The 27,737-nt window shown below is 42.3% G+C and overlaps 1 protein-coding gene and 1 long non-coding RNA gene across 2 annotated transcripts in view; one reads left to right on the top strand and one right to left on the bottom strand.

Annotated features, from left to right (window-relative positions):
- LOC103171503 overlaps window positions 1-7,716 on the top strand; it is a 60,330-nt gene extending 52,614 nt beyond the window's left edge. Inside the window, exon 7 of the mRNA XM_029066792.2 lies at window positions 4,916-7,716. Coding sequence (XP_028922625.1) covers window positions 4,916-5,254 — 339 coding nt within the window. The 3' untranslated portion in view covers window positions 5,255-7,716. The remainder of the gene's footprint in view (window positions 1-4,915) is intronic.
- Window positions 7,717-9,135: 1,419 nt separating this feature from the next.
- On the bottom strand, window positions 9,136-27,501 carry LOC100077648. Its single transcript, XR_003759954.2, has 3 exons — window positions 27,315-27,501; window positions 12,177-12,270; window positions 9,136-9,322 (listed from the first exon to the last, which is right to left on the bottom strand). It is a non-coding gene; the product is annotated as an uncharacterized LOC100077648 (long non-coding RNA).
- Window positions 27,502-27,737: the final 236 nt, after the last annotated feature.

Genomic DNA, 27,737 nt, shown 5'->3' with positions numbered 1-27,737 from the left:
GAGAGGGAAAATAGAGGCATAGTGAGAAGTTTGGCAATAGCGGCAAAGTGTATGGATTGGGTTGTAGTAGGAGAGTAGTGAGGTGAGGAAGGAGTTGGCAAGTTGATTGAGTGCTTGAAAGCCAGTGGTGAGGAGTTTTGATTTGATGCAGAGGTGGATGGGCAACCAAGTTTTTTGAGGAGTGGAGAATCTTGTTATGAATGTTTTTGTAGAAAAATGATCTGGGCAGCAGAGTGAAGTATAGACTGGAGTGGGGAGAGAAAGGAGGCTGGGAGGTCAGCACGGAGGCTGATGCAGTACTCCAGGCTGGATAAGATGAGTGATTGTATTAACGTGGCAGCAGTTTGGATGGGGAGGAAAGGGTGGATTTTAGCGATGTTGTGAAAGTGGGACCGACAGGATTTAGTGATGGATTGAATATGTGGGCTGAATAAGAGAGAGGAGCCAAGGATAATGCCAAGCTTACAGGTTTTTGAGACAGGAAGGATGATGGTTCTGTCTGAAGTGATGGGAAAGTCAGGGGGACAGGGTTAGGGTGGGAAGATAAGGAGCTCTGTTTTGGACATGTTAAGCTTGAGATGACAGGACGACAACCAAGTAGAGATGCCTGGAAGGCAGGAGGACATCATCTTTATGCAGATGACACACAGATCTACATCTCTGCCCCTGTCCTCTCCCCCTCCCTTCAGGCTCATATCTCCCCCTGCCTCCAAGACGTCTCTACCTGGATGTCTGCCCACCACCTAAAACTCAACATGACCAAAACTGAGCTCCTCATCTTCCCTCCCAAGCCCTCTCCTCTCCCTGACTTCGCTATCACTGTGGATGGTACGACCATCCTTCCCGTCTCTCAGGCCCGCAACCTCGGTGTCATCTTTGACTCGGCTCTCTCGTTCACCCCACACATCCGATCCGTCACCAAAACCTGCCGGTCTCACCTTTATAATATCACCAAAATCCGCCCTTTCCTCTCCACCCAAATGGCTATCTTACTGTTACGGGCTCTCATTATATCCCGGCTAGATTATTGTGTCAGCCTTCTCTCTGATCTCCCTTCCTCCTCTCTCTCCCCGCTCCAGTCTATTCTTCACTCCACTGCCCGGCTCATCTTCCTGCAGGAACGCTCTGGGCATGTCCCTCCCCTTCTTAAAAACCTCCAGTGGTTACCTATCGACCTCCGCACAAAACAAAAACTTCTCATTCTATGCTTCGAGGCTCTCCATCACCTTGCCCCCTCCTACCTCTCCTCCCTTATCTCTTTCCACTGCCCACCCTGCACGCTCCGCTCCTCTGCCGCCCACCTCCTCACTGTCCCCCGTTCTCGCCTATCCCGCCGTCGACCCCTGAGCCACGTCCTCCCGCGGTCCCGGAATGCCCTCCCTCCTCACCTCCGCCAAACTAATTCTCTTCCCCTCTTCAAAACCCTACTTAAAGCTCACCTGCTCCAAGAGGCCTTCCCACACTGAGCTCCCCTTTTCCCTCTGCTCCTTCTACTCCCCCCCACCTCTTAGCCTCTCCGCAGCTAAGCCCTCTTCTCCCCCCTTTCCCTCTGCTCCTCCCCCTCTCCCTTCCCATCCCCTCAGCACCGTACTCGTCCACTCAACTGTATATATTTTCATTACCCTATTTATTTTGTTAATGAGATGTACATCACCTTGATTCTATTTATTTGCTATTGTTTTAATGAGATGTTCTTCTCCTCGATTCTATTAATTGCTATTGTTCTCATCTGTCTGTCTCCCCTGATTAGACTGTAAGCCCGTCAAAGGGCAGGGACTGTCTCTCTCTGCTGCCGATTTGTACATTCCAAGTGCTTAGTACAGTGCTCTGCACATAGTAAGCACTCAATGAATACTATTGAATGAATGAATGAATGAATGACATGTGAGACTGGAGAGAGGGAGAAAGATCAGGGCTGGAGATGTAGATCCGCAGAGAGATGGTAGTTGAAGCCAGGGGAAAGAATGAGTTCTCCAAGGGAGTAATAATGTTGGTATTTGTTAAGCGCTTACTATGTGCCGAGCACTGTTCTAAGCGCTGGGGTAGACACAGGGGAATCAGGTTGTCCCACGTGGGGCTCACAGTCTTCATCCCCATTTTACAGATGAGGGAACTGAGGCACAGAGAAGTTAAGTGACTTGCCCACAGTCACACAGCTGACAAGTGGCAGACCTGGGATTTGAACTCATGAGCCCTGACTCCAAAGCCCGTGCTCTTTCCAATGAGCCATGCTGCTTCTCATGGCTCAGGGAGTGGGTGTAGATAGAGAATAGAAGGGGACCCAAAACCGAACCTTGAGGGATCCCCACAGGGGGTGGGAGGCAAAGGAGGAACCCGTGAAGGAGACTGAGACTGAGCAACCAGAGAGATAAGGGGAGGACCAGGAGGAGACAGTGTCAGTGAAGCCAATGTTGGATAATATTTACAGGAGAAACATTAAACAAAAAAGCATTAAACATTAAAGAAACAAAACACAAAAAAAAGAAATGCCAAGATGTACCCATTATGAGCCCAGCTGTCAGTCGGTAAGCTGAAAAGTGATCACAGGAATCAGTGAGTCATTATTTTATTGAGGAAGGGGGTTTCCAAGAAAATGTAAACTTTGTATTCACTCATGGCAGACGTGATGTGGTGAGGAGACCACTAATGAGTGGTCCTGGAGCTTGCTCAATTTCCAGTTCTCTGGTCTTGAGTAAATTACTCACTCCCTGGGATTCAGATTCTTCACCTGTAAAATGGAGATTGACATCTCTACACACACTCCTCCCAATTGCCCACAACCAAGACACAGTGTTTGAATAGGGCAATTTTTTAAGGCTTGCTGGTAGTAATATTTACTGAACCACCTACTTCCTGTGCTGCACTGTACTAGGTCCTTTGGAAGAGCAGAATACAGAAATGACCCATTTCCCGTTCACAAGAATGTTTACACTTCAACAGGGGAAACATACATTAAAATATTTTAAAAATTAAAGTAAATAATCAAGTACACTTATGTACATGAGTGGTAAAAAAGATGTAAATAAGCTCATCATTAGTGCTAGAGTTGACTTGAAAGAATGATTGTAAAGTAAGGTGTGGGTAAATCAATCAGGGAAGGCTAGTTGGAGGAAGTGAGCTTTTTAGGAGGGATTGGAGTGTGGATAGAGCTATGGGCATCTGATGTGGAAAAGGAGAGACTGCCAATCTGGGAAAACAGTGTGAGTGAGGAGAAGGAGATAATAATAATACTATTAATAATAGTGGTATTTGTTAAGCATTTACTGTGAGCCAGGCACTGTACTATGTACAGGGGAGGACACTGGGAAGTTGGAGAGCAAGATAGTGCCTGAAAGCTCTCTTGGAAGGAATGAAGACAGTGGGTTGATGAATAATGGTGAAGAGACCAGATGAGGGGTAATAATTTTTGTATTTGTTAAGTGCTTACTATGTGCCAGGCATTGTACTAACACTGGGGAGATACAAGCAAATCGGGTTGGACACAGTCCATGTCCCACATAGGACTCACAGTCTTAATCCCCACTTTATATATGTGGTAACTGAGGCACAGAGGTGAGGTGACTTGCCCAAGGTCACACAACAGACAATTAACAGAGCTGGGATAAGAACCCATGACCTTCTGATTCCCAGGCCCATGCTTTGCCCACTACACCATGCTGCTGGTGGACAGCCTTAAAGCCAATCATGACAACCACTCTTCCCTGCTTCAAAGACTTATTGAAGACAGATCTCCTCCAAAAGGACTTCCCGAACTAAGCCCCACTTTTCCTCATCTCCCACTCCCTTCTGCATCACCCTGACTTGTTCCCTTTGCTCTTCCCCCCTCCCAGCTCCATAGCACTTATGTACATACCTGTGATTTTACTTGTATTGATGTCTGTCTCCCCAACTCTAGACTGGGAGGTCTTTGTGGGTAGGGAATTTCACTGTTCATTATTGTACTGTACTTTCCCAACTGTCAGAGTCGCACCTGGAGAGTTTTCCAGTATTCTACCAGTCTCGACTACGGGAGGGAGAGTCAAGCAGAGGCATGTAAGTCTGTTGTTGGGTAGAGATTGTCTCTATTTGTTGTCAAATTGTACTTTCCAAGTGCTTAGCACACTGCTCTGTACACAGTAAATGCTCAGTAAATACCAATGAATGAATGAGGTGTTTATGTGAGGCTGAGAGCTCCTAGAAGCCAGTGGAGAGATTTGAGGAGAGAAGAAATGTGGCCCAAGCAATGCTTCGGAAAGGCAGCATGGAGGTTAGATTGGAGAGGGGAGAGGATAAAGGCAGGGAGACCAGTGAGGAGGCTAATGCAACAGTCAAGCTGGGCATGACCAGTGCCCAGAGGAGATCCCAAAGAGAGTAGGTTTAAAGCAAAAAGAGTAAAGGACCCAGAACAGAGCCTTGGGGGGTGCCCACAGTAAGAGGATGAAAGATTGAGGCAGTCAGAAAACAAAGCTGAGGAGGAGAAACTGTGCTGTAAATCAATTGTGCAAAGAGGTTTCACAAATAACTTGCCATTCAGAGTTGTCATTGATTTCATAGTAAGGCCATTATGGGCAGGAAATGTGTCTACCGATTCTGTGGTATTATATTCTCCCAAGCACTTAGTACAGTATTCTGCACAGAGTAAATGCTCAATAAGTATCATGAATTGATTGATAGGTTGTTTTCAAAATCCTGGTGCCATGGTTACCAGTTTCCGATACTGGCCACTTTATCTCTTGGGATGTATCAATCAGTAATATTTATTAAACACCAACTGTGCAGAGCAGTGTGCTAAGCAATTCGGAGAACACAGTACCGTTAACAATGTTCGTGATTTATTTACATTTAGGTGTCACTAGTCTTGCTAAACAGAAGAAATTTCCAAACTGTATGCATTCCATTTCCTAAACACTGAAAGCTAATTTTCCCTCATTCTTAGGGTTACAGGAAGATTAGTTTGGATTTATATAAAGAATATGAAGACAGCCCCTTTGGAACTGAAATCTTAAGTCAAATCGACCTTTGCTCCATGCATAAGAAGAAGCAGGAATCTGGATACTATCATTGTGAATGTTCAATTAAAGTCACTTCTCCGACACTGGACAAGAATCTACCTATGAAGTCGGAATATTTGGAGGAGCTAGTTACCAAGGAATCCCCCAGAGTTGTTCCTGACACGGAAATTGGAGATGTTAATGGAAGTCATAACTATATCTCACATACAGAAGAAGATTGTGACCAACCAGCTGAAATTACCTCAGCAGTTGGAGATAAATGAGAAAAAAAGGAAATTCCCCAAATAAAGGGTGTTTTTAGGCTCAAATGGTGAGGCTTTCTCTACAGATGGGAGGGAATGGCTTCAAGTCAGTATTCCAGTTCTTGCCAACACACCCAAGTGCCTAAGAGAGTGTTGTTGAGACCAAAACCAAAACCAGCAAAAGATGACAGTTGGCAATATGAAGAGTTGAATCAACAGCAACAGTGTCTGAGCAGCCTGCACAGATAGAGAAACTTGTCCCAGTCTTGGGCTAACCGTAGAAGAATTCCTCTTAGAATTGGACTGAGAGGCAGAAAATTAAGCTGCTGGGTACCTTTGGGCCTGGGTGCTAGAACAAAGACTAAAATATGCCGTCTCGTTTGAATGCCATCTGCTGAAGCATAGAGATCTGGGTAGGTAAAATTATTGCAAAAATGCCATCACATTAACACTGGTTGAAAGTAATATTTGAGGATGCATTAGCATGTGCATTGATTTTTCAAGCTCAAGCCTTGTTTCCTACGTGGGGATGCTCTAGTTAAAGCTTTTTCCAACATGATTGTCAATAATTAGAATACTAGTTTTTCCAAAAAATGTTGTCTTCCTCAAAATCAAAAGCTGGTAACATTAATTTCAGATAGTTTATCAATGCTATAAAGCTATTAACTTGCCACTCCATCCCATGAAAATTTGATATGTTTCAGGAAATCTGAGTTGGTAGATACAACTTTGTTGCTGATACATGAGAGAGAATTAAGATCGATGGCCCAATTCTAATTGACCAAACAGAATGTCTTTTCCCAGAACCGTAATAGATATCAATTTTGGTATTTTGCCCACTGAATCTTAGTTTGGTGCTTTTAGGAATGTGTGTAGAGTAAAAAACAAATAAAATAAAATAAAAAAATAAGATCATGTAAACCAGTAGATGGCACCAACAGGAAAAGACACTTGACTTGAAGAGTTTGAAAAGACTCGGCTGTTTCGATACGGTGGTTTTTAGCCTATCCTAAAATCTGCAGTACAACCTCACACTGAGAGGAGTGAAAATATATTTTGAAAAGATATGAGAAGAACATACCCTATGCTCTCCCTTTTGAGTATATGAGCTTGTAGGTCTCTCTGTAGGACTGCGATTTCATAACAGTAAGCGCACTTGCCCTTCAGTTTTCATTAAAACAATTTTTCACTGATGTGAGCATAAAAATTATTCATCCGTATTGGGAAGACAGCAGGTGGTAAAAATGGTTTATCCACAGCCAACAGAGTACTAATGGACTGTTTTTGTAAGATACAGCTTGCAGTTCACAAAGATATTTATTTGTTAAGCTTCTGTACATTTTTACTATGGGAATATCCTCCACAGGACAAGAACTTACAAGAGCTGAAAATAGTGTTTAATGTTTAATGAAGGCATCATCTACCAATTCATTTTATAGCAGGTGAGCTGTGCTCTGTGGAGAGCAGGGAAGAGGAACTAGAGACATAAATGGGAGGAATTTACTGATGTTCCAGTCTCAGCATCTTCCTATAGGTGTCCCTCAAGGTCAATTACACTGTGCACCACGAATGAGAACAAAATGGGTAAATGAGATATATTTTTTTTAAGAGCAAGAGATGGATGAAAATTTGTGGAGACCAGAAGCCCTAACTGGCTTGTATTCCTCAGCCTCCAAATGATTTTTCAGTCAAGTTCCACATGAAATGCAACAGTGACCGAGTCTTTAATAATTCATATTTGAGAGGGGTGAAGAGTTGCATCCTATTGTGATGAATACATCAAATGGATTATGTATCCTAGCACCCAAACCACACTCCCAAACCACTACAGCTCCTCGAGAGGAGCCAGATTGACTTTTTTTCTCAGATGCTGGTGGCACTAGGCCATTGAACTGAGCTCAGGACTGGAATTCCCATCGACCTCAAAGGGTCTGGTATATTGAAGGGATCAAGGACTATGTGAGCCTATATAGTTTGAAGGCTGACTTCTGACAGAGCATAAAACGTTGGAATTTGGATGTGGTGACTTAAAAGATGATTTCTTGTTTCATTTGAAAGTAACCTGTAGATATTTGAGCCTGAGAAAATCAGTACTGCTGAAAGCCTAGAATTTACTATTGTTGAAAAGGTCCTAATAGAGATGCTTTCTGGCTATGATGCTCAGTCCCTTAACTTGATATGGCAGTTGTACCAAAACAAGTTTGCATAATGCAGAAGCTATGTCCTCGCTCATTGAAAATGCTGAAAGTGTTCTGGTTCCAAAACATTCTTTTTCTGTTTTTCATATTTATTTTCCTATGCCTGTTTTCTCATTCCCAAATTGACTGTTCCCAAACAGGTCATTTTGCATTTAAGAACTGGGTAGGAGAGGTGATGCATTTTAAAATGAAAATAATTAACGACTGATGATTCTGGTCCCTGCCTGGTTGCAGGCTCAAGCAAGATAACAATGTAAAATGAATAAATCTGGAGTGAAAAATCATCCTGGCTCTGGTTTTCCTTAAAATTAATTTCCACAATTTGTACTTGAGTGTGGGCTTAATCTGATTCAATTCTGGAGCTTTTGGGGTCGTGAAAGGCTAGAAGAGATAAAGGAGGGTAGTGCTAGACCAGAGTAAAGGGAGTTCCCATATTTGCCTCTGAGATTGACATTAGAGAGCAAGCATACCAACAGGTTAGGGGTGGTCTCAGCCCTGACCTTAGCCCGGGGGGGTGGCCCAGTAGACCACAAGATCATTATAGGTAGGGAACATGTCTGCTAATTTAGTGGTAGTCTCCCAAGCACTTAGTACAGTCCTCTGCCCATAGTAAATGCTCAATAAATACCACTGATTGATTGCTCCCTTTTCCCTGCCCACCCACATCATGACTGCTACCCAGGGTGCTGCTTGGAGGAGGTGGGTGGGGAGGGCCGAGAGGGAATAGGGAAGGGCTTAGAGCGTGACCTGTAAAGAATAGGAGCAGTCATCATCAGTGCTATGTACTGAGTGCAGAGCGCTGTACTAAGCATTTGGGGGAGTACAATACAACAGACTTGGTAGACACATTCCCTGTCCACAAGAAGTAGGGGGGGGTGAGGAGTGAAGGATGAGTGTGTGTATGTACAAATGCTGTCAGGAGGATGAGGAAATAGTAGAGGAGGTTGATTCCTTGTAACTGGGATTATGTTTACTATTTTATTTGTAAAGTGCTCTGCCCAAAGAGCTCAATAAATACCATTTAAACTTTTCTGTGCCTCAGTTCCCTCATCTGCAAAATGGGGGGAATCAAAGCTGTGAGCTCCATATGGGACATGGGCTGTGTCCAACCTGATGGTCTTGTATCTATCCCAGAACTTAGGACAGTGCTTGGCACATAATATGTGCTTAACAAATATCATAAAACAATAACTTCAGTAAGTCACTTGACTTCTCTATGCCTCAGTTACCTCATCTGTGAAATGGGGATTGAGGCCATGAACCCCATATGGGACAGGGACTGTGTCCTACCTGATTTGTTTGTATCCAGTTCTTAGTACAGTGCCTGGCACATAGTAAGTGCTTGACAAATACCATAATTATTATCAACAGCAACCAAAAACCACCTTTCTGTGCCTCAGTTCAATCAATGGTACTCACTGCAGAGCACCGTACTAAGTGCATAGGAGGTACAGTATAACAATACTACAGATTTGGTAGACACATTCTCTGCCCATAATGGGCTTTCCATCTAGAGGAGGAGACTGACATTAATATAAATAAATGATAGATATGGAAGACAAAGATGGGGAGGGGGAAGGAGGAGACAGCCAGGCTAGAAGGCAAAAGTGGCAGGCAGAACATCTTGGCTTGTTCGGAAATCAGAGGCTGTGGCAGGATTGTGATACCCAGAACAGAATTACAAACAGCACCAGTCACCACAAATAGCATGGCAACAGATCATCTTTATGGGTGCCACTAGGGAAGGGGCTGTTGATCATGCATCTGTTTCTGTTGAGTTCTATTCAGATCAATTCCTTCTGGGTGCTGAAGTGTCACGTCTGTGAAAATAAACCTATCTGAAGATCAAGTTGTTTACATCTTCCCCAAGCCAAGTGGAGCAGTGTATATCCTACAATAACAAAAAAAAAAGAATCAGCTGAACTTTGTAGTCAGTTAACCTCCTCCAACTGTCCACTGCCTGAAAATTCTTCAGCCAATGTAGTCAGACTTCCATGGTATTAACCACATCCACCTGTTTGAATTTCCCCAATCCTGTTTCTAAAGGCAAAGTTGATGATCTTCACAGCATCGTTGCAGTTTAGGAAAAATGGCAAGGATTTTTCAGAAGGAGAAGTGTCTCAAGGAACAGTTGGGATTTGTGCATCAAAGGAGCAGCTGTGACCAAACTTTGACCCTTACTCTTTACACTGTATTTTGAGGGACAAAAATTTTTAAAACAGAACAACTTTGGCAGAACGGATTAAAGGTCTGAGACTGAAACGCTCAAGGATCATCTTCTTGTTTCAATAGGAAACCCCTCCTAAACACCCTGATGAGCTCCAGGTAGTTCTCTCTGCCCTTGGGCAACTAGTTTGATTCTTCCCCACCTTTGGTCCCTTGCTCATGCCTGTTCATCTGCCAGGCCCTCACTCCACCTTCAAATCTGTTAGACCACAGCTCTCTCCATCTTTAAACCCCTTCAAAAGTTATATCTCCCCCACTCCCAGAAAGCCTTCCCTGATCAATTTATGTTCTCCCTAAATTATGTTCCTCCAACTGCCACCTTAATAATTTTGCACCAACTACACGTTGCACGTTCACCACACCTTTTAGCCCTTCTGTACATATCTACTTTCAAGCTCTATTCAGCACTTGTTCATCCAACTACCCTTAAAAACCCTTAGTACCCAACTACTGTCCTTCTTCCCTTATCTGTAAATTATTTTAGGGTCAGTCTTCCCTTCAAAATGATGTTTCTTGTGGTCAGAGATCACATTAGTGGTTTCTCCGAAGTGCTTAGTCCAGTGGTCTATACACAATTGCTCCATAAATACTATCGATTTGTTGACTGTATTTTTGTTCCTCAACAAATTATCACAAGTTTCAGTATTCACACTGATGTGCATAGGTGGATGTATTGCCCTGGCAATTCAGCCAGCTACTTTTACTGCAGTGGAGTTTATCCTGCAAGGAGACTTCAAATGGGGCATTCTTCTGTACCCTTTGGCTCAGACCAAAACCATTTCATTGTGAAAGTAGAGGAATAGTAACCACTCCTGCCAAAAGTCATGTGGAAGGAAATGAGTTCATTCCAGGAAGCTGTCAAAATGGAGCCAAGGGTGAACTTGACTCAGACTTTAAAAGTGCACTAGTAGAGCAGCAGCATGGATCAGTGGAAAGAGCCTGGGCCTGGGAGTCAGTGGATGTGGGTTCTAATCCAGTCTCCACCACTTGTCTGCTAGGTGACTTTGGGAAAGGCTCTAACTTCTCTGTGCCTCAGTTACCTCATCTGTAAAATGGGGATTAAGACTGTGAGTCCCATGTGGGACAACACGATTACCTTGTATCTACCCCAGTTCTTAGAACAGTGCTTGGCACATAGTAAGCGCTTAACAAATACCATCATTATAATTATAATTATCAAGGTTAGAGACAGGTTTAGACAGTGAACCCGTCACTGGGCAGGGATTGTCTATCTGTTGCCGAATTTTACATTCCAAGCGCTTAGTACCGTGCTCTGTACATAGTAAGCACTCAATAAATACTACTGAATGAATGATTGGCTTGAGATTTTGTTGCCAAGCTCTGATCGACGGATAGACTAGAGTTGGCTAAATCCCTTCTTAGCCTTATTATTTACTATGCAGATTAAAAGCAGGGAACCTGGTGGAAGGAAGCAAACAAAGCAAAGAACTCAAGTTCTAGTCTCAGTTCAATCAATCAATCAATCAATGGTATTTGAGAGCTTACTGGGTGAAGAGCACTGTACTAAGTTCTTGGGAGAGTCCAGTGAAATAGAGTTGGTAGAAATGGTTCTTGCCTAGAAGGAACTTACACCACTGATTAACCTATTAGGTGTGGTTGAAGCCCCCTCACCACTTCTCCTCCCGAGGTAACCAGAAAATTGTTAGGACATCCCCCTCAAAATCAGTCAATCAACAAATTTGATTTATTGAGTGCATACCTTAGTGCAGAGCTCTGCACCAAACGCTTGGAAGATTGTGAAGCAATAGAATTGGTATACTTGACCCCTAATCTCAAGGAGTTTATCATCTAGTGGAAGAGCCTACAGTCTAGGGGATCTCAAATGAATTGCAGAGTTGTCTGGTTTTTTTCCAGGCAGACTATGTCCAAAAAGAAAGTCTTCATTCTGGCAGTGCCTATAACTGCTTTCCAGGGTTCTAAATCACTTGGAAAACCCAACTTGAAGATGCTGGGGTTTCATTCTATTGGAAAAGATAGGAAAACATGAATTTTTCCATTTTTTAGAATCAAAACGAACAGTACAGAAGGATTAGTTCAGAATCACAATTTGAGCAACATGGATATGTATTCTGCATTTAACCCTTGCAGCCTTTTTAATGGTATTTGTTAAGCACTTACTCGGTGTCAGGCACGGTACTAAGAGACAACTTAAGTTGGACACAGTCCATGTCCCACTTGGAGCTCACAGTCTTCATCTCCATTTTACAGATGAATTACCTGTATTGACACCTTATCATGGCAAGAGAGTCTGCGTACGCTGCTGAAGCTAAGATTACGCCATATAGGCTTATCCATAATGGAAAGGTCTAAGCCAAAGCATCAGAGTCAATTCACCTGTGCTGGGCAGCAGCAGCATGGGAAAGAGTCAAAGGCAGATAATCAAGAGATCAGAACATTGATCAAAAACAATGGCAAAAACTCAAGTTTTTACTGTGTGGAAGAAGGCCATGATAACTACTTCTGCATCTTTACCAAGCAAACTCTATGGATACACATACCAGTGTGACTTTATGACGGAAGACGGGATGTTCTGAAGAAGGTGTGTCCATGGAGCTGCTATGGGACTGAAATGTCTCGCCGGCATTTGAAGACCTGAGGCACAGAGAAATTAAGTGACTTGATCGAGGTCACACAGCATACTATTGGCAGAACCAGGATTAGTACCCAGGTCCTTCTGATTCCCAGGCCATGCTCTATCCTCTATATCTTGTTGCCTTGTAAATGTGCATTTCAAAATGGGGTTAGAACCTGAGAAAAATTCCTTCCTAGGAGTTTCAGAGAATCTGTACCAAACAAAGAAGGCGTGCTGAGACAGTAACTGGTTCTCTCAGCGGGTTTGAATGAACAATGCAAATGCTATTTAAATGGGACCTATTTTTGTCTTTTTAAGTTATGAGTCAGCATTGTCCTGATGACCCATTAGAGAGTGGGAAGGAAGAACTTTGTGGATGAAAATGCTGCAGACATTTAATCGATATGGAGAATGAACATACCATGAACATACTTGGGGCTTCTCTATTGAGGAACTCCAAGGTTTACCTTTGAAGTAGGGAGGGGGAAGACACAATCCAGATCCAGAACTGGAACCAGAGAGCTCAGGTATCTTACCACCACCACAGACTAATCAGTAGTGGAGCTTAATTAGAACCCGGGTTTTTTGTCTTCCAGTCCAAAATTCTTTTCATTAAGAATTTTCTTTGATGACTTGGGCTGTAAAATTCCTCTCCAATCATCCATCTCTTTCCCTGGAGAACAGAGTATTATACATTCCTCTATCCACACGTTTTTAAGAAATGCTACATAAATTAAAAATTAAAAATGGCACGGCAAGCAAAAAAACTTTCCACTCTGCTAATTGATGTTTTAAATGTCAGAAGTTGATGAGTCATAAGCAATTGGCTTTTGCTTATGCTCTCAAGACAAATGTCACTTAATTTTGCTCTTCCAGTTTGTTGGCTATTAGAAATGGAGAGATTACTGAACAATATTTTTCAAAGAAAGAGAATCAAAGCGGGATGTATACTTTTTTATAGAGAGGTTCTGATATGTGAACTCCAGCCTAAACTGTAGAATGCTGTCAAGACCATTTTGTTCCTTCCACGGCCTCTTTGGTGACCTCATGTCAGCAGCAGTTGCAGTAGTCTACCCCAGCGCTTAGAACAGTGCTCGGCACATAGTAAGCGCTTAACAAATACCAACATTATTATTATTAGCTATAGCAGCCTTGATGAGGAGAGCCCTGTTCTAGGTGCTTGGAAACATACAAAAGCAGTAAAATCTTGAAATAGAAAGAGTAGTAAAAGTAGAAATCATGGGAGACCACAGGACTGTTGTGCTTATGGACCTCTCTACAAGTTCTTATAGAGAAATAATTGAAATAATAATTGAATTGTTATTATGAAATCATAATTATTATCAATAATTAATTATGATTATGCAAATAATTGAATGGTGACATGAGGAATATTTCTCCACGAGGGACAAGGACTGCATTTAATTGCCATCTGTGTTATTCTCTCCCGGTGCTTAGTACAGTGCTTTGCCCATGGTAACGGCTTTAATAAATACTACTTCAAAAAAAGGTCTGTTTCTCTGAAATGGAGGTGGTCAAAGTTATGTCACTTGACACTGAGCTCTCCCTCCTTACAGGAAAACTAGAGAAACTGTGGCATAGAGGATAGTATTAGCTTTTACCATTATTATTTTGCTCATTGTATTAGACATTAGAAAGTATGGAATAATGAAGTGGCAGGTTTCCTGTCCACAAGGAGCTTATATTCTAACAGAGGAGACCCTAGGAGGCATAAGCTTTTGTAGAGGGACGTTTGAATGAAAGAATGAAACAGTGTGGAAGTAAGAAGTGGGGGAAGAGTAGGAGCAGACAGTCCATGTGTCCGTAAACATTTGCCCATAAACATATATCATTAATAAAAGCCCCATGAACACTGTAAAAAAATCCAGAAGGTTTAGTAATATGAGAGTACAGTAGTGGAGGAAACAAGGAGTTAAGTGAATAGGGTGAGCTCACTGTTGAAATTGCTTCAATAATAGAGGTTGGTTTGACCGAGAAAAAGAAAGGTCATTGTTTCAAATGGTTCCGAGGGTATGTTGTGTGGGGTGGGTGTTTGAGGGCAGAGATCCTATGTAGTCTAACTAAAAACAGACATGTACACTGAATCAATTAATCAGTCATATTTATTGAGGGCTTACATTGTACTAAATGCTTGGGAGAGTTTGGTATAACAGAATTGGTATACGTGTTCTCGGCCCACAGTGAGTTCACAATCTAGAGAGGAAGACAGACGTTAATATAAATAAATTATGGATATGTACATAAGTGTTGTGGGGCTGAGGGAGGAGTGAATAAAGGGTGCAAATCCAGGTACAAGGGCAATACAGAGGGAGTGAGAGAAGAGAGCATAAAGGCTTAGTAGGGAAAGCCTCTTGAAGGATACGAATGGGAGATAAATTTTTAAAGAAGCACCAACACTTATTTAGCAGTACAGGAAGCAATGGAAAGTAAATTCTCTGATCCAGATCATTGAATTCCGAATCCATAAAACACACAGGGTGCAAATGCATGGAAAACTGATCTTATAGGTTCAGGACCAACAACGGAATTTAGTGGCGGGGGTGTGTGTGGGTGTGTGTGGGTGTGTGAGTGTGTGTGTGTGTACATGCACGCCTTATCTGGTCTAAGTGGTTGGATAATAGGTGATCAAAAATCCACAACTCTTGTGACCAAGAAATATGCACATCCCTATACATTTTAGATCAAAAAATCAGAGAATCTTAGTGTTGGAAAGGGGCTTTGAGACTTCATTTGATCCAGCCTCCTGTCTCCACACAAGTGAATTACTAGACCATCTAGGATATTCTTTCCTTTTCTAAAAGCCTCTTAGGGAGCACAACTCCTTAGCCTCTTTTGGTATTCTATTATGCAGACCTTCCTTATAGCTGACCAAAGGCTCTCTCTTAGATACGGGTTTAGGGTACCTTGCTAACCTATGAGAAACAACAATAGTGATAGTACAAACAGCCCTTTGACACACAAGGCATTCAAAAAAATTAAGGGAGAGGTGCATTTTACCCAGAATCCAAAAGAGGATTATACCTTAGTGGTTTGAAGAACTATAAAACTTATTAACCACATCTGTTAACAAATTGTATCTTAATTGGAGACACAAATGTCAAGGATACAAGAGAACAAATTCAAACAAAAATTTAAACCCACAAACCCAACCTTTCCACCAGCATAATCAAAGGTAAAGGAGCTTGCCTATTAAGGTTTGTCTCACCCCTGTAAGCTCACAGTGGGCAGGGAATGTGTCTGATAATTGTTACATGGTACTTTTCCAAGTGCTTAGTACAGCGCTCTCTGCACACAGTAAGTGCTCAATAAATACCGTTGACTGACTGACTGACAAGTGATTTGCCTTTGGGGAGCCACCTCTAAAGAAGTTCCTTCACAACCCAAGATCAGGAGGGAAAAAGAGAAAGAGCTGTATTCTTTCCCATTTCATCAAGACCAGAGAGGGGCTCTACACAGGACCACTCCCTAAAGAGGGCAGGAGTCAAGCCTCTTCGCCTTCTGGGAAATGTAGTTTTTTTCTTTTTCTTCCCTACAATTTCTTTGTAGACCTTCAACAGAGGTTTTCAGATTATTGCCGAAGACAGACCATGAGGCATTACTGCTAACCCCCTCCTACCATGATGGAAATGTTTTACAGAGAGAGAGGTAACTGACTAGCTCCCCTCTCAGCGTCATTTCTGGAGAGTTTCCAGTTCTCTAGCAGTCTCGACTACGGAAGGGAGTCAAGCAAAGGCTTAGCCATTGCATTCCTAGCTTGGGCAGTGGCTAGCGAGTGGAAGGCAATCTGCTAAAAGTCAAAATTCACCTGTGCTGAGCAGGTTTACAGGTGTCCCCAAATGACAGATCCAGGACTGCCCAATGGTAGGGGAAACCCGTATCCCAGGGAACTGTTTGGGAAGTAAAGACAAATCCAGGTTCCTGGCTCACAATTCATTCATTCATTCAATTGGATTTATTGAGTAATAATAATAATAATGTTGGTATTTGTTAAGTGCTTACTATGTGCAGAGCACTGTTCTAAGCGCTGGGGTAGATACAGGGTAATCAGGTTGTCCCACGTGAGGCTCACAGTTAATCCCCATTTTACAAATGAGGTAACTGAGGCACAGAGAAGTGAAGTGACTTGCCCACAGTCACACAGCTGACAAGTGGCAGAGCCGGGATTCAAACTCATCACCTCTGACTCCCAAGCCTGGGCTCTTTCCACTGAGCCACGCTGTTTCTCTTAGTACATACTGTGTGCAAAGCACTGGACTAAACACTTGGGAAAGTACAATACAACAATAAACAGTCACATTCCCTGACCACAATGAGCTTACAGACTAGAAGCAGGGAGACAGACTTCAAGTCAAATACATAAAATTATTAATAATAATAATAATTGTGGTATTTGTTAAATGCTTTCTAGGTGCAAAGCACTCGACTAAGGACTGGGGTGATTACAAGCAAAGTGTGTTCGACAAGTCCCTGTCTTATGTGGGGCTCACAGTCTCAATCTCCATTTCACTATGAGGGAACTGAGACACAGAGAAGTGAAGTGACTTGCCCAAGGTCATACAACAGATAAGTGAAGGAGCCAGGATTAGAACCTAAGTCTTTCTGACTCCCAGGCCAGGGCTCTATCCACTGTGCCATATGTACATAAGTGCTGTGGAGCTAGGAGGAGGTAAGAGCAAAGGGAGCAAGTCAGCAAAGGGATGCAGAAGTGAGTGGGAGAAGAAGAAAAGTGGGGCTTAGTGTGGGAAGGCCTCTCGGGGGAGATGGGCCTTCAAGGCTTTGAAGGGGAGGGGAGTAATTGTTTGTCAGATTAGAGGAGGGAGGGCACTCCAGGCCAGAGGCGGGACGTGGGCGAGGGGTCAGCAGTGAGACAGGTGAGATCGAGTCACAGCGAGGTTAGCACTAAAGGAGCAAAGTGTGCAGGCTGGGTTGTAGATGGAGAGAAGCAATGTGAGGTAGGAGGGGGCAAGGTGATAGTTTTAAAGCAATAGTGAGGAGTTTTTGTTTGATATAGACTATGACTAGGATAAATGAGAAGAGAGAGAAAGAGAAAAAAGAACAATATTTGAGGTCAGATATTTTGAATTGGAAATGCCAGAACCTTGTAGACACAGCTTTTGGGTGTTTCTAAACAATATTACCAAGAAAGATGGTGGTGACCACAGTCCGAATCCTATGAGACAGGGAGAATGTAGGGAAGTCCTTCTCTCCCAGGACAATGATTCAGAGCTGCATTGCCCTGCTTTCTCTGTTCTCTGGGGACTGTGCCCTTGGGACTGAATCAAAAAGGCTCAAAGAAAAAAAAATCAATCACAAAGGTTTACAAAGGGGAGAGCCAGGAGGGCGTGGGAGGTAATGAAAAGCAACTGAGCAGCTTTGATCATGGAAATATATGCAGCATGGCCTAGTGGAAGACCACAGGCCAGGGAATCACAGGATCCATGTTCTAATTCTGACTCTGTCAGTTGCTTTCTGTGTGGCCTTGGGGAAGTCACTTAACTCCCCCGTACCTCCGTTCCCTTAACTGTAAAATGGGGATGAAACACTCATTCCCGCTCCCACTTTGATTCTGAGCCCCATGAGGGGCAGCAATTGCATCCAACCTGATTAACTTGTATCTACCTCAGGGCTAACAACGGTGTTGGACACATAGTAAGTACTTAACAAATACCATAATATCTATACTTATATCTGTATCATCTATCTACAGATATGAGCAAAGTGGCTGATGTCGGGGGAAGTAAAATCCCAGAGTAATCATGGTACCTAATTCCTATCTATATGGGGAACACCAGTAGCCCTAATAATATTTAATGAGCACCCACTTGGTGAGATGCACTGTACTAGATGCTTGGAAAGAACAGAGGGATGCCTCCAAAGTCAGATACAGCAGTTGTGTCTTGTGCCACTCCTCCCCGCCCCCACCCCTTGTCATGATAGCAAATGGAGCCTTGTCCCCTGCTGTATCCTCTAGTTTCTCCTCTCCTCTCTACTCCTCTCCTTCTCCTCTCCCTTCTCCTTCAGTTGATCCTTCTCTCCTCCCTGCACTGTCTTTTTTCCTCCTCTCCCCCTTATTTTTCCTTTTCAAACCAAAACTCAGAAGGGAGAAGGGGAAGAGGAAATGAGGTCTTAGTCAGGGAAGGCCTCTTGGAGGATATGTGCCTTCAGTAAGGCTTTGAAGCCAGGGGAGAGTCACTGTCTATCAGATTTGAGGAGGGAGGGCATTCCAGGCCAGAGGCAGGACGTGGGCGAGGGGTCGGCAGCGAGATAGATGAGACTGAGGTACAATGAGAAGATTAGCAATAGTGGAGCGAAGTGTGCAGGCTGGGTTGTATTAAGGGGATAAGGAGATGAGGTAGAAGGGGACAAGATGACAGAGTTGGAGGCAGAACGCTGAGTTGAATGGATTATTGATCTGATTAAGGTCTGCCACGATCAAGAGGGGACTTCAGTCTCTCCCTTTCTCAGAGACACAGGGAGAGGTTTTTTCTTCAACCAATATCTGTGGTAAAAGAGGCTGGGGTTATTTCAATTTTGAGTTTCTGCTATCCTTTCTCCAAGCAAAAGCCTCAATCGATCAATGAACCAATGGTATTTATTGAGCACTGACTATATGCAGAGCACCGTACTAAATGCTTGCGAGAATACAGTTCCACAAGATTAGCAGACACGTTCCCTGCCCAGAGCAAGGAGAGCCGTGTGCTGAAAGGATGTGACCCCAAGTACTTGGAAGAAGTCCTTGTTATGACTTGGCTGTTCTTCAGGTGTACCTTTAGGTTTGCAGTTTCAAAGCTCCACTGGGCTCTGTTTGTATTCTTTCCAATTAAAATATTGATTAAATGAGGACTTTGGCCATTATTCTTACTAGGAACCTATTAGAGTCATAGTTACCAGTAATTTTATAGGGTTAGCTAAAATCACGTCTTCTCCATGAGGCGTTCCTTGACAAGACCCTCATTTTTCCTAGACACCCTCCCTTCTGGGTTGCCTATACACTTGGATCTGTACCATTAAGCACTTGATTTTCACGCACCCCTAGCCCCACAGCAGTTACGTGCATATCCTTATACTCTGCTGTTTCACCTCTCTGTAATTTATTTTAATGTCTGTCTCTTCATCCAGACTGTAACTCCTTGTAAACAGGGAACTTATATACTAACTTTAATGTTCTCTGCTCTCCCAAGCAACTAAAACACTGTTAGGTACACAGTAAGTGCTCAATAAATACCATTGATTGAGGGAAGGGGGGTGGATGATCTATTGTGGAGTTTTCCTTGTATAAGTCTTAGTTGGTGGCTTTAAATCTGGATCTGAATTTTGCATCCTTTTCAACTTGTAAGTCAAGTGAAACCACACATGGTTAATAAGAGATTTATAATTCTTCAAAGAAACTCCTTTTGAACTCCAGCCAGAGTCCACATCTCCTTTATTCTGTATGAATGTCTTGTTTGGAGAAGAGCTAATCATGCTTCTCAGTGGGGGCATTTTAGCCAGGAGTACCTTATCTTTGATTCAAAATCCATGTTGCCCAGGATTTAATTGATTTAATTGATAGTTCTTCCTCCTTCTTACACTGAGCCCCAAGTGAGAAGCAGCTTGGCATAGTGGAATGAGCACGGGCCTGGAAGTCAGAAGACCTAGGTTCTAATCTCGGCTCTGCCGCTTGTCTTTTGGACAAGTTGCTTCACTTCTCTGGCCCTCAGTTTCCTCATCAGAAAAATGGGGATTAAATCATACTCCCTCCTACTTAGACTGTGAGTCCACTGTGGGACAGGGACTGTGATGATGATGATGATGATGATGATTATGGTATTTGTTAAGCACTTACTGCGTTCCATTCATTCAATAGTATTTATTGAGCCCTTACTATGTGCAGAGCACCGTACTAAGCGCTTAAAGTGTTGGGTTGGATACAAGCAAATCAGGTTGGACAGGGTCCCTGTCCCACATAGGGCACCCAATCTCAATCCCCATTTTGCAGATGAGGTAACTGAGATCCAGAGAAGTGAAGTGACTTGCCCAAGTTCACACAGCAAAGTAGCGGAGCTGGGGTTAGAACCCATGACCTTCTAACTCTCAGACCTGTGTTCTATCCCACTTCTCCATGCTGCTTCTCAACCTGAGTATTGTGTATCTACCCCAGCACTTAGTACAAGTGCTTGGCACATACTAAGTGCTCAACAAATTCCATAAAATAAAGAAATAAATCAGGGAATTTGTCCAACCTTACCACATTATTTAATCATATTTATTGAGTGCTTACTGTGTTCAGAGCAATGTACTATATGCACGCTTGGTAGAGTACGATACTGCAATAAGCAAAGACATTCCCTGCTTATAGTCCAGAGTAGACTGTAAAGGTAGAACTTACAGTCTACCTTGTATCTACCCCATTGCTTAGTTCAGTTTCTGGCACAGAGTAAGTGCTTAACAAATACCACAATGATGATTATAATAATACAATTATTATAAGATTAGTATATTATTATCATCATTTTTTCACAGGAAAGACTAGACTTCTCTCTTTGCAGAGTCAAACGGCTGGGATGGGAGATTTAAGGATCAGGGAAAATGGTGTCAGAAGCAGAAACTCCATTTTCCAGTCCAACGCAGCTCCTGGCTCCAACAGGTCTGAGCATAGACCCCCAACAGCATAGCTCCCTCCCACACCACCCCCATCATAGTTCTTCCCAAAATGGTTCTTGAGCAAAGCCACAGTGAGGTGAGGCCCGGCACAAATTAAGTACTGAAAATTGCCATCCGAGATGAGCCATAATTCAGTTTAGCCAGATGGTTCTGTTAACTCATTTGTAATTGTTTTGTTGCCATTAACTGAATCAGAGCTCAACTCTGCATTTCTTCCTGTGCATCATCTCTATCTCCCATTTATCTCCTAGTGACAGAAAAACAACTGGAAAACATTCACACTCCTATCAGGAGCATTACTACAGTTGGGACTTCTAGGGGTAATTTGTCCTGAATCCCACCCCTCCTGGCAAGTTGTCCAGTTCTTAGATTGGGAACAAGCAAGCCTTGGAAACAGCAGCTCTGGGGGCTTCTTCTGGACATCAGCAGAGAAAGCAATTTGAAGGACCCATTTCAGGCAATCAATTAATCAATCAATCATATTTGTTGAGGACTTACTGTGTGCAGAGCTCTGTATTAAGTGCTTGGGAGAGCACAGGGCTTGGGAGGCAGCATGGATTAGTGGATAGAGCACAGGCCAGGGAATCAGAAGGATGGGGGTCCTAATCCTGGCTCCGCCACTTATCTGCTGTGGGACCGTCCTAATCCTGGCTCTGCCACTTATCTGCTGTCGGACCTTGGGCACGTGACTACTTCTCTGGGCCTCAGCTACCTCATCTGTAAAACTGGAATTAAGAGTGTCAGCCCCATGAGGGACAGGGACTATGTCCAACCTGATTAATTTATATCTACTCCAGCACTTAGAAAAATGTTTAATGTTGGCTTAGCAAGTAACAGTGCTTGCTTAGAGCAAGTGCTTAATGAGTACCATAATTATCATTATTATTATTACTACAATATAACAAAATAACAGACACATTCCCTGCCCACAACAAGCTGACAGTCTAGCGTCCTTGCTAGTATTGTTCATCTACTATTTTGCCCCAAGTCTTTCATTTTTTGTTTTCAGTGCAGGGACATAGAAAGCATTTAATAAATACTGTCTTTATTAATTGTCCCATTGTCTGTAATTTATTTGTCTTTTCTATATGTTTGTCCTCCCCCGACTTGAACTATGAGCCCTGCCTGGGGAAGGGATCATGTCTGAACAGTTTATCTTAAATTCTTCCCAGTACTTAACACAGTGCCTGGCACATAGTGAGCACTTTCTAAATACCGGTTTTAACTTGCTAAAACTCCCTTTGCTCTCTCCCCACCAAAATGTTATTCCCACACTGTTTGAGTGTCCTGAGCAATTTCAGCCTAAAGGGCAGCCCTGTCCAAGCTTTATGTCTAGCCCAGAGACATTCAAGTGAAAGGAGATTTTCATTATCTGATGTCCAGTTGACTTGGAATGCAAGAAGAGTTCAAAAGAACACTTCAATTTTCTTTAGCGCTTTTATTCCCCAAATGCTTTCACATGACTTATCAGACTATCAATCAGTGATATTTATTGAGCCCTTACTTTGTGCTGAACACTAAGTGCTTGGGAGAGTATAACAGACATGGTAGACATGAGGCTACAATAAGAGCAGAATATGGAGAAACAGAATGGTTTCTCATCAGTAAAGGTGTAAGACAAGGATGTATCTTACTGCCTTATCTGTTCATCCTTTACAGTGAATACCTAATGAGAGAATCTGGATTAGATGAAGATGAATGGGGAGTGAAAATTGGAGGAAGGAATATAAACAACCTGCGTTATGCTGATGATACAACCCTACTAGCAGAAAGTGAAGAAGATTTGAAGGGCTTATAATTAAAAGTTAAGGAACAGAACAAAAAGATGGGCCTATATCTGAATGTCAAGAAAAAAAAAATCATGGCAACTGGAACTTTTAACACATTTGTAGTGGATGGAGAGAAGATTGAAATAGTTGACAATTTTTCTTTCCTGGGATCAATAATCAATGATAAAGGAACTAGTAGCCAAGAAATATGCCAAAGATAAATGTTAAGAAGACTTGTTCTGAGGAGCCTGGTAAAGGTCATGAAATGTGCTGATGCAACAATTGCCACAAAAATACAAATTGTTAACTCTATGGAGTTTCCAATGACAGGGTAGGGATCTGAAAGCTGGACAGTGATAAACAAGGATAGAAGGAACATCGATTCTTTTGAAATGTGGTGCTGGAGAAGACTTTTGCGAATCCCATAGACTGCCCCCAAAACAAATAAATGGATTTTGGAACAAATTAAACCAAAGTGGTCTTTGGAAGGCCAAATGACTTGACTTAGATTAGTCTATTTTGGACATATAATCAGGAGGACTAATTCTCTGGAGAAGACACTAATGTTAGGAAAAGTCCAGGGAAAATGTGGAAGAGGCAGACCAGCAGCTAGATGGATAGAGACCATAACAACAATAACGGAAGAACCGTTAGAAAGGTTGCGGATTATGGCAGAGGGCAGGATGTTCTGAAGAGTATATCCAGGAGTGGCTATGAATCCGGAATGACTTGACAGCACTTAATAATAATAATAATAATAATAAATACATGATCCCGTCCTCAAGGTTCTTACAATCTAGTGGGGAAGATATGTATCAAGATAAATCATAGACGGGGGAAGGGACAGAGTATTGGATTAATTATGGATTAATTAATCCTATAAATTTTGTGGGGCTGAGGGTGGGATGAATAACAAAATTTTTAGGGGATACAGATCCAAGTGTATAGGTTATGCAGAAGGGAGGGAGAAGAGGTTGGGGAGAATAGATTATTCAGGGTTTCTTGGAGGAAATTTGATTTACTAGGGCTTTGAAGATGGGGAGAAGGGTACTCTGTCAGATATGAAAGGGCAGGAAGTTCCAGGTCATAAGGAGGATGTAAGCAAGGAATTGACAGTGAGAGAGAGATGAGCTCAAAGTTCACTGAGTATTTTGGTATTAGTGGGATGAAGCATTTAGTACAGGCTGAGCTGCAGAACATCATGATAACACTGTGAGGTAGGGAGAAAGGCTGGGATCATCACTCCCATTTTACAAATGAGGAAACAGACATCTGGAGAGATTAAGAGACATGCCTAAGATCACAGAGCAAACTGGTGGTAGAACATGAACTGAAACCCAGATTCTCTGCCTTCAAGACTTCCACTCTCCCACCACTCTACAGGAATTTTGCTGTTCCTTTATTATAATAATAATTTTGGTATATTTTAAGCACTTACTATGTGCCAAGCAGTGTTCTAAGCGCTGGGTGGATACAAGGTAATCAGGTTGTCCCACCTGGGGCTCAAAGTCTTAATCCCCGTTTTCCAGATGAAGTAACTGAGGCACAGAGCAGTTAAGTGACTTTCCCAAGGTCACACAGCTGACAAGAGGAGGAGTCGGAATTAGAACCCACGACCTCTGTCTCCCAAGCCCAGGCTCTTTTATTCGGCAACATAAGATCCCAGAGGTTAGGGGAGATTAAAAAAGAAATTAGTAATTTCTATTTTACTATTAGTAATAAACTCAAATGAGGTCTTTTCTCCTTTAAGCATCTTCAGCAACTCATTTATTCCTTCTAATGCATTAGTAACGAGCCACACTAATAAATCAGGAATGGTTTTTAAGCATAATGCAGAATAGAAATTAGCAATATAAATGGAGAGAATTGTGCAATCAAATTTTCAAGTCGAAGTTGTGTTTAGGGCTCTAAATAACCCTTCCTAAAGTCAGGTGGTTACAAAACCCTGAAGGATTAGCATTAGATCACTGAATCAACCTTTCAATGCTCTTGCTTTCTTCAAATGTTCATTTGCTTTTCTTCCTAGAAAGCCAAATTTACCAGAGCATCAACCTCCAGCACTTTCAAATTTAAATTGTTTGGGGCTTAAACTATGTTTTACTCTATTAGTAGGGATATTTACTGAGCACGGGTATTGAACAGTGTGCTGAACATGGAGTGACAAAATAAGCAAATTCAGATACTATCTTTGTGCTGATAAACTACCCAGTCTAGGTGGGAGACAACAGCTACTTAGAAAATAAAAGAATAATTACTGTATAATTTTGCTACCCAATCTAGGTAAAAGACAACGGTTATTAGGCAATTAAAGAAGAATTACTGTATAATTTTGCCAGTAATGTACTATCTGTAATCAAAATGGATTGTACATTATGCTAGAGTAGAACACATTTTGAGAGTTAAAGAAAAAGGATAAACCCTTTAGTGAGAAAGACACTTTTTTAGGTTGAGTTTACACATACTAATAACACAGTTGACAGTGTCTAAAAATATATTTTGGTTTCAAGCATCCATGTTGTATGGAACCAGAAGTGGCTACTGTTGTATTCTAATCATCCAACTGCTTAGTACAGTAATAAATGTTCAAAAAATGTGATTGAATGAATAAAAGAAAACTGAAGCCATGGCATCCAGACGGTGCCACGACAGCAGTGCAATTGGTTTGATGACCGTGTGGTTGGTTTAGGAAGCTAACTCAGTGTTCTATCAATTCTACCAAACCTGAGGTGAAGAGGTTTAATTATTATACCACATGTCATTGCCTCCCCCTCCCCCAGTCATATGAAGCAATCCAGACACATCCCTAGTGCCCATCCCCCTGCTCATGATGCCCAGAGACTTGATAATTTAAAGTTTGGAGAGAACTAGAGGGGCGGTTCTGTAAAGCACCCCTCAGTGGAATTATCTTGGTCTCATTACCTCTTATTTATTTATATTAATGCCTGTTTCCTCCTCTAGACTGCAAGCTCGTTGTAGGCAGGGAACGTGTCACTTATTGTTATATTGTACTCTTCCAAGCATTTAATACAATGCTCTGCACACAGCTCAGTAAATACGATAATAACCTCGAGTATTTCACTTGCTTGTCACTTCGTAGGATCAAACCGTTGTGGAACCATCCAGACAGAACCAGCTTTTCCCTCCTCTCTTTCCCACCAACTTCGCCCTCCTTTTTCACATGCCTTGCCTCTCCCCAAGCCCATTAGCTCTCCTGTAGAAATTCCAGAGGCATTTCAATCTCTTGGACAGCCTTCCCCAGATTAAGATTTGTCTCTGCCCAGAGAAACAACTCAACATTCAAAGTAGAAGAAAAGCAGAATTATTCTATTCCTCTCTTTCCACCTCCTCCTCCTGGCAGTTCTCCGAATTGGGAGAGGGAGGAATTTGATATATAACAGGTCCACAAAGTGTATTGTTCAGAAACCACCTAATGCCAGTGTATCGGGCTTGCTCAGGGGCCTTATTTGATGCAATGGTAAGGTGAGGACTCTGAGGGAACTACCCCCTTCATCATTGAATCAATAGTATTTGCTGGGCACCTACTGTGTGCAAAACACAGTACTAAGCCCTAGGGAGAGAATACTGGAATTAGTAGATAAGATTCCTGTCCTCAAAGACCTTGGTGCCTGGCACATAGTAAGCACTTAACGAACACCACAATCATTTTCATTATTATTACTCTCTCAAGTACTTAATACAGTGTTCTGCACAGGGTAGGAGCTCAATAAATACAACTGATCGGTCGATTGATTGACTGAATAGTGGAAAAGAAAATCTTTCCAAAGGTCATGTTACTCAGAAGAAAAGTTAAACAGTTCTGGGAAAGTCTTTCAAAGTTATTCATCCAAAAGGCAGGATAAACTGTCAACCACTACTCAATAGCCGAAAAATAATGTCCTTACCCTCTGACTGCCTTGCAATCTGCCTATGCTTTATTCCTACTCAGCGTGGCTCAGTGGAAAGAGCATGGGCTTTGGAGTCAGGGCTCATGAGTTCGAATCCCAGCTCTGCCACTTGTCGGCTGTGTGACTGTGGGCAAGTCACTTAACTTCTCTGTGCCTCAGTTCCCTCATCTGTAAAATGGGGATTAAGACTGTGAGCCCCACGTGGGACAACCTGATTCCCCTATGTCTATCCCAGAGCTTAGAACAGTGCTCGGCACATAGTAAGCGCTTAACAAATACCAACATTATTATTATTATTATTATTATTACTTATTAGCTTATGGAAAGTTGATTCTGAGTCTCTGAAAAGAAACCACCCAAAGAGTGAAGTAATACAAGTGAAGATGCTGGCTTTCAGTGATGTCTTTGAAGATGATACATTTTGACCCAAAGTACACTAATGAAAATAATAATTTTCCTACACTGTAGGATTACCAGAATAGCTTTTTTTTTCCAAGGCTCAAATCACTAGTTATCAGCACAAAGTGCATTTGGGAGAGGCATAAGGAAAACCTAATTTGATTGAGGAGAACAAGGGAGATACTTCTTTGTGTATTTTGACTGTCTGGCTAAATCAAAATGTCATTCAGTTTTCACTTCAAAGAATATGGTTCTCATAATACTATCCAGCCCACTCCTTTGTTGAAAGGAAGCACTATTGCTCATGTTTTGCATAAATTTACTCACGCAGTTATCCAGAGTTCAGAGCCTCGGGCAGTCTTGTTGCAGATTCACTACCCCAAAATCCTCTTTGGCCAGCAATTCCCTCAACATGGCTGCTTGAAACTTTCTTCTCATCTGCCAGGCTAAAAAAGAAAATTAAAATTAAATTACCTCCCATAGACCTAATCACTATTTTTTGTTAATCAAAGCACTGTACTGTGCTGGTTTTTTATGGAATTTGTTAAGCACTTACTATATTTCAAGGTCTGTTCTAAGTGCCGGGGTAGATACAAGATAATCAGGTTGGACACAGTCCCTGATCCACAATCATGGGGAGAAGCATTTAATATCCATTTTACAGTTGAGGAGACTGAGGCACAGAGCTCTCTGACTTCCAGGAACATGCTCTTTCCACTAGACCACACTGCTTCCACGGTGGTCTCCATC

This window comes from Ornithorhynchus anatinus, chromosome 5, assembly GCF_004115215.2.
Source record: "Ornithorhynchus anatinus isolate Pmale09 chromosome 5, mOrnAna1.pri.v4, whole genome shotgun sequence".
NCBI classification, from domain to species: Eukaryota; Metazoa; Chordata; class Mammalia; order Monotremata; family Ornithorhynchidae; genus Ornithorhynchus; species Ornithorhynchus anatinus.
The sequence above is the reverse complement of the archived record's forward strand: the minus strand, read 5'-3'. Positions and strand labels throughout refer to the sequence as shown.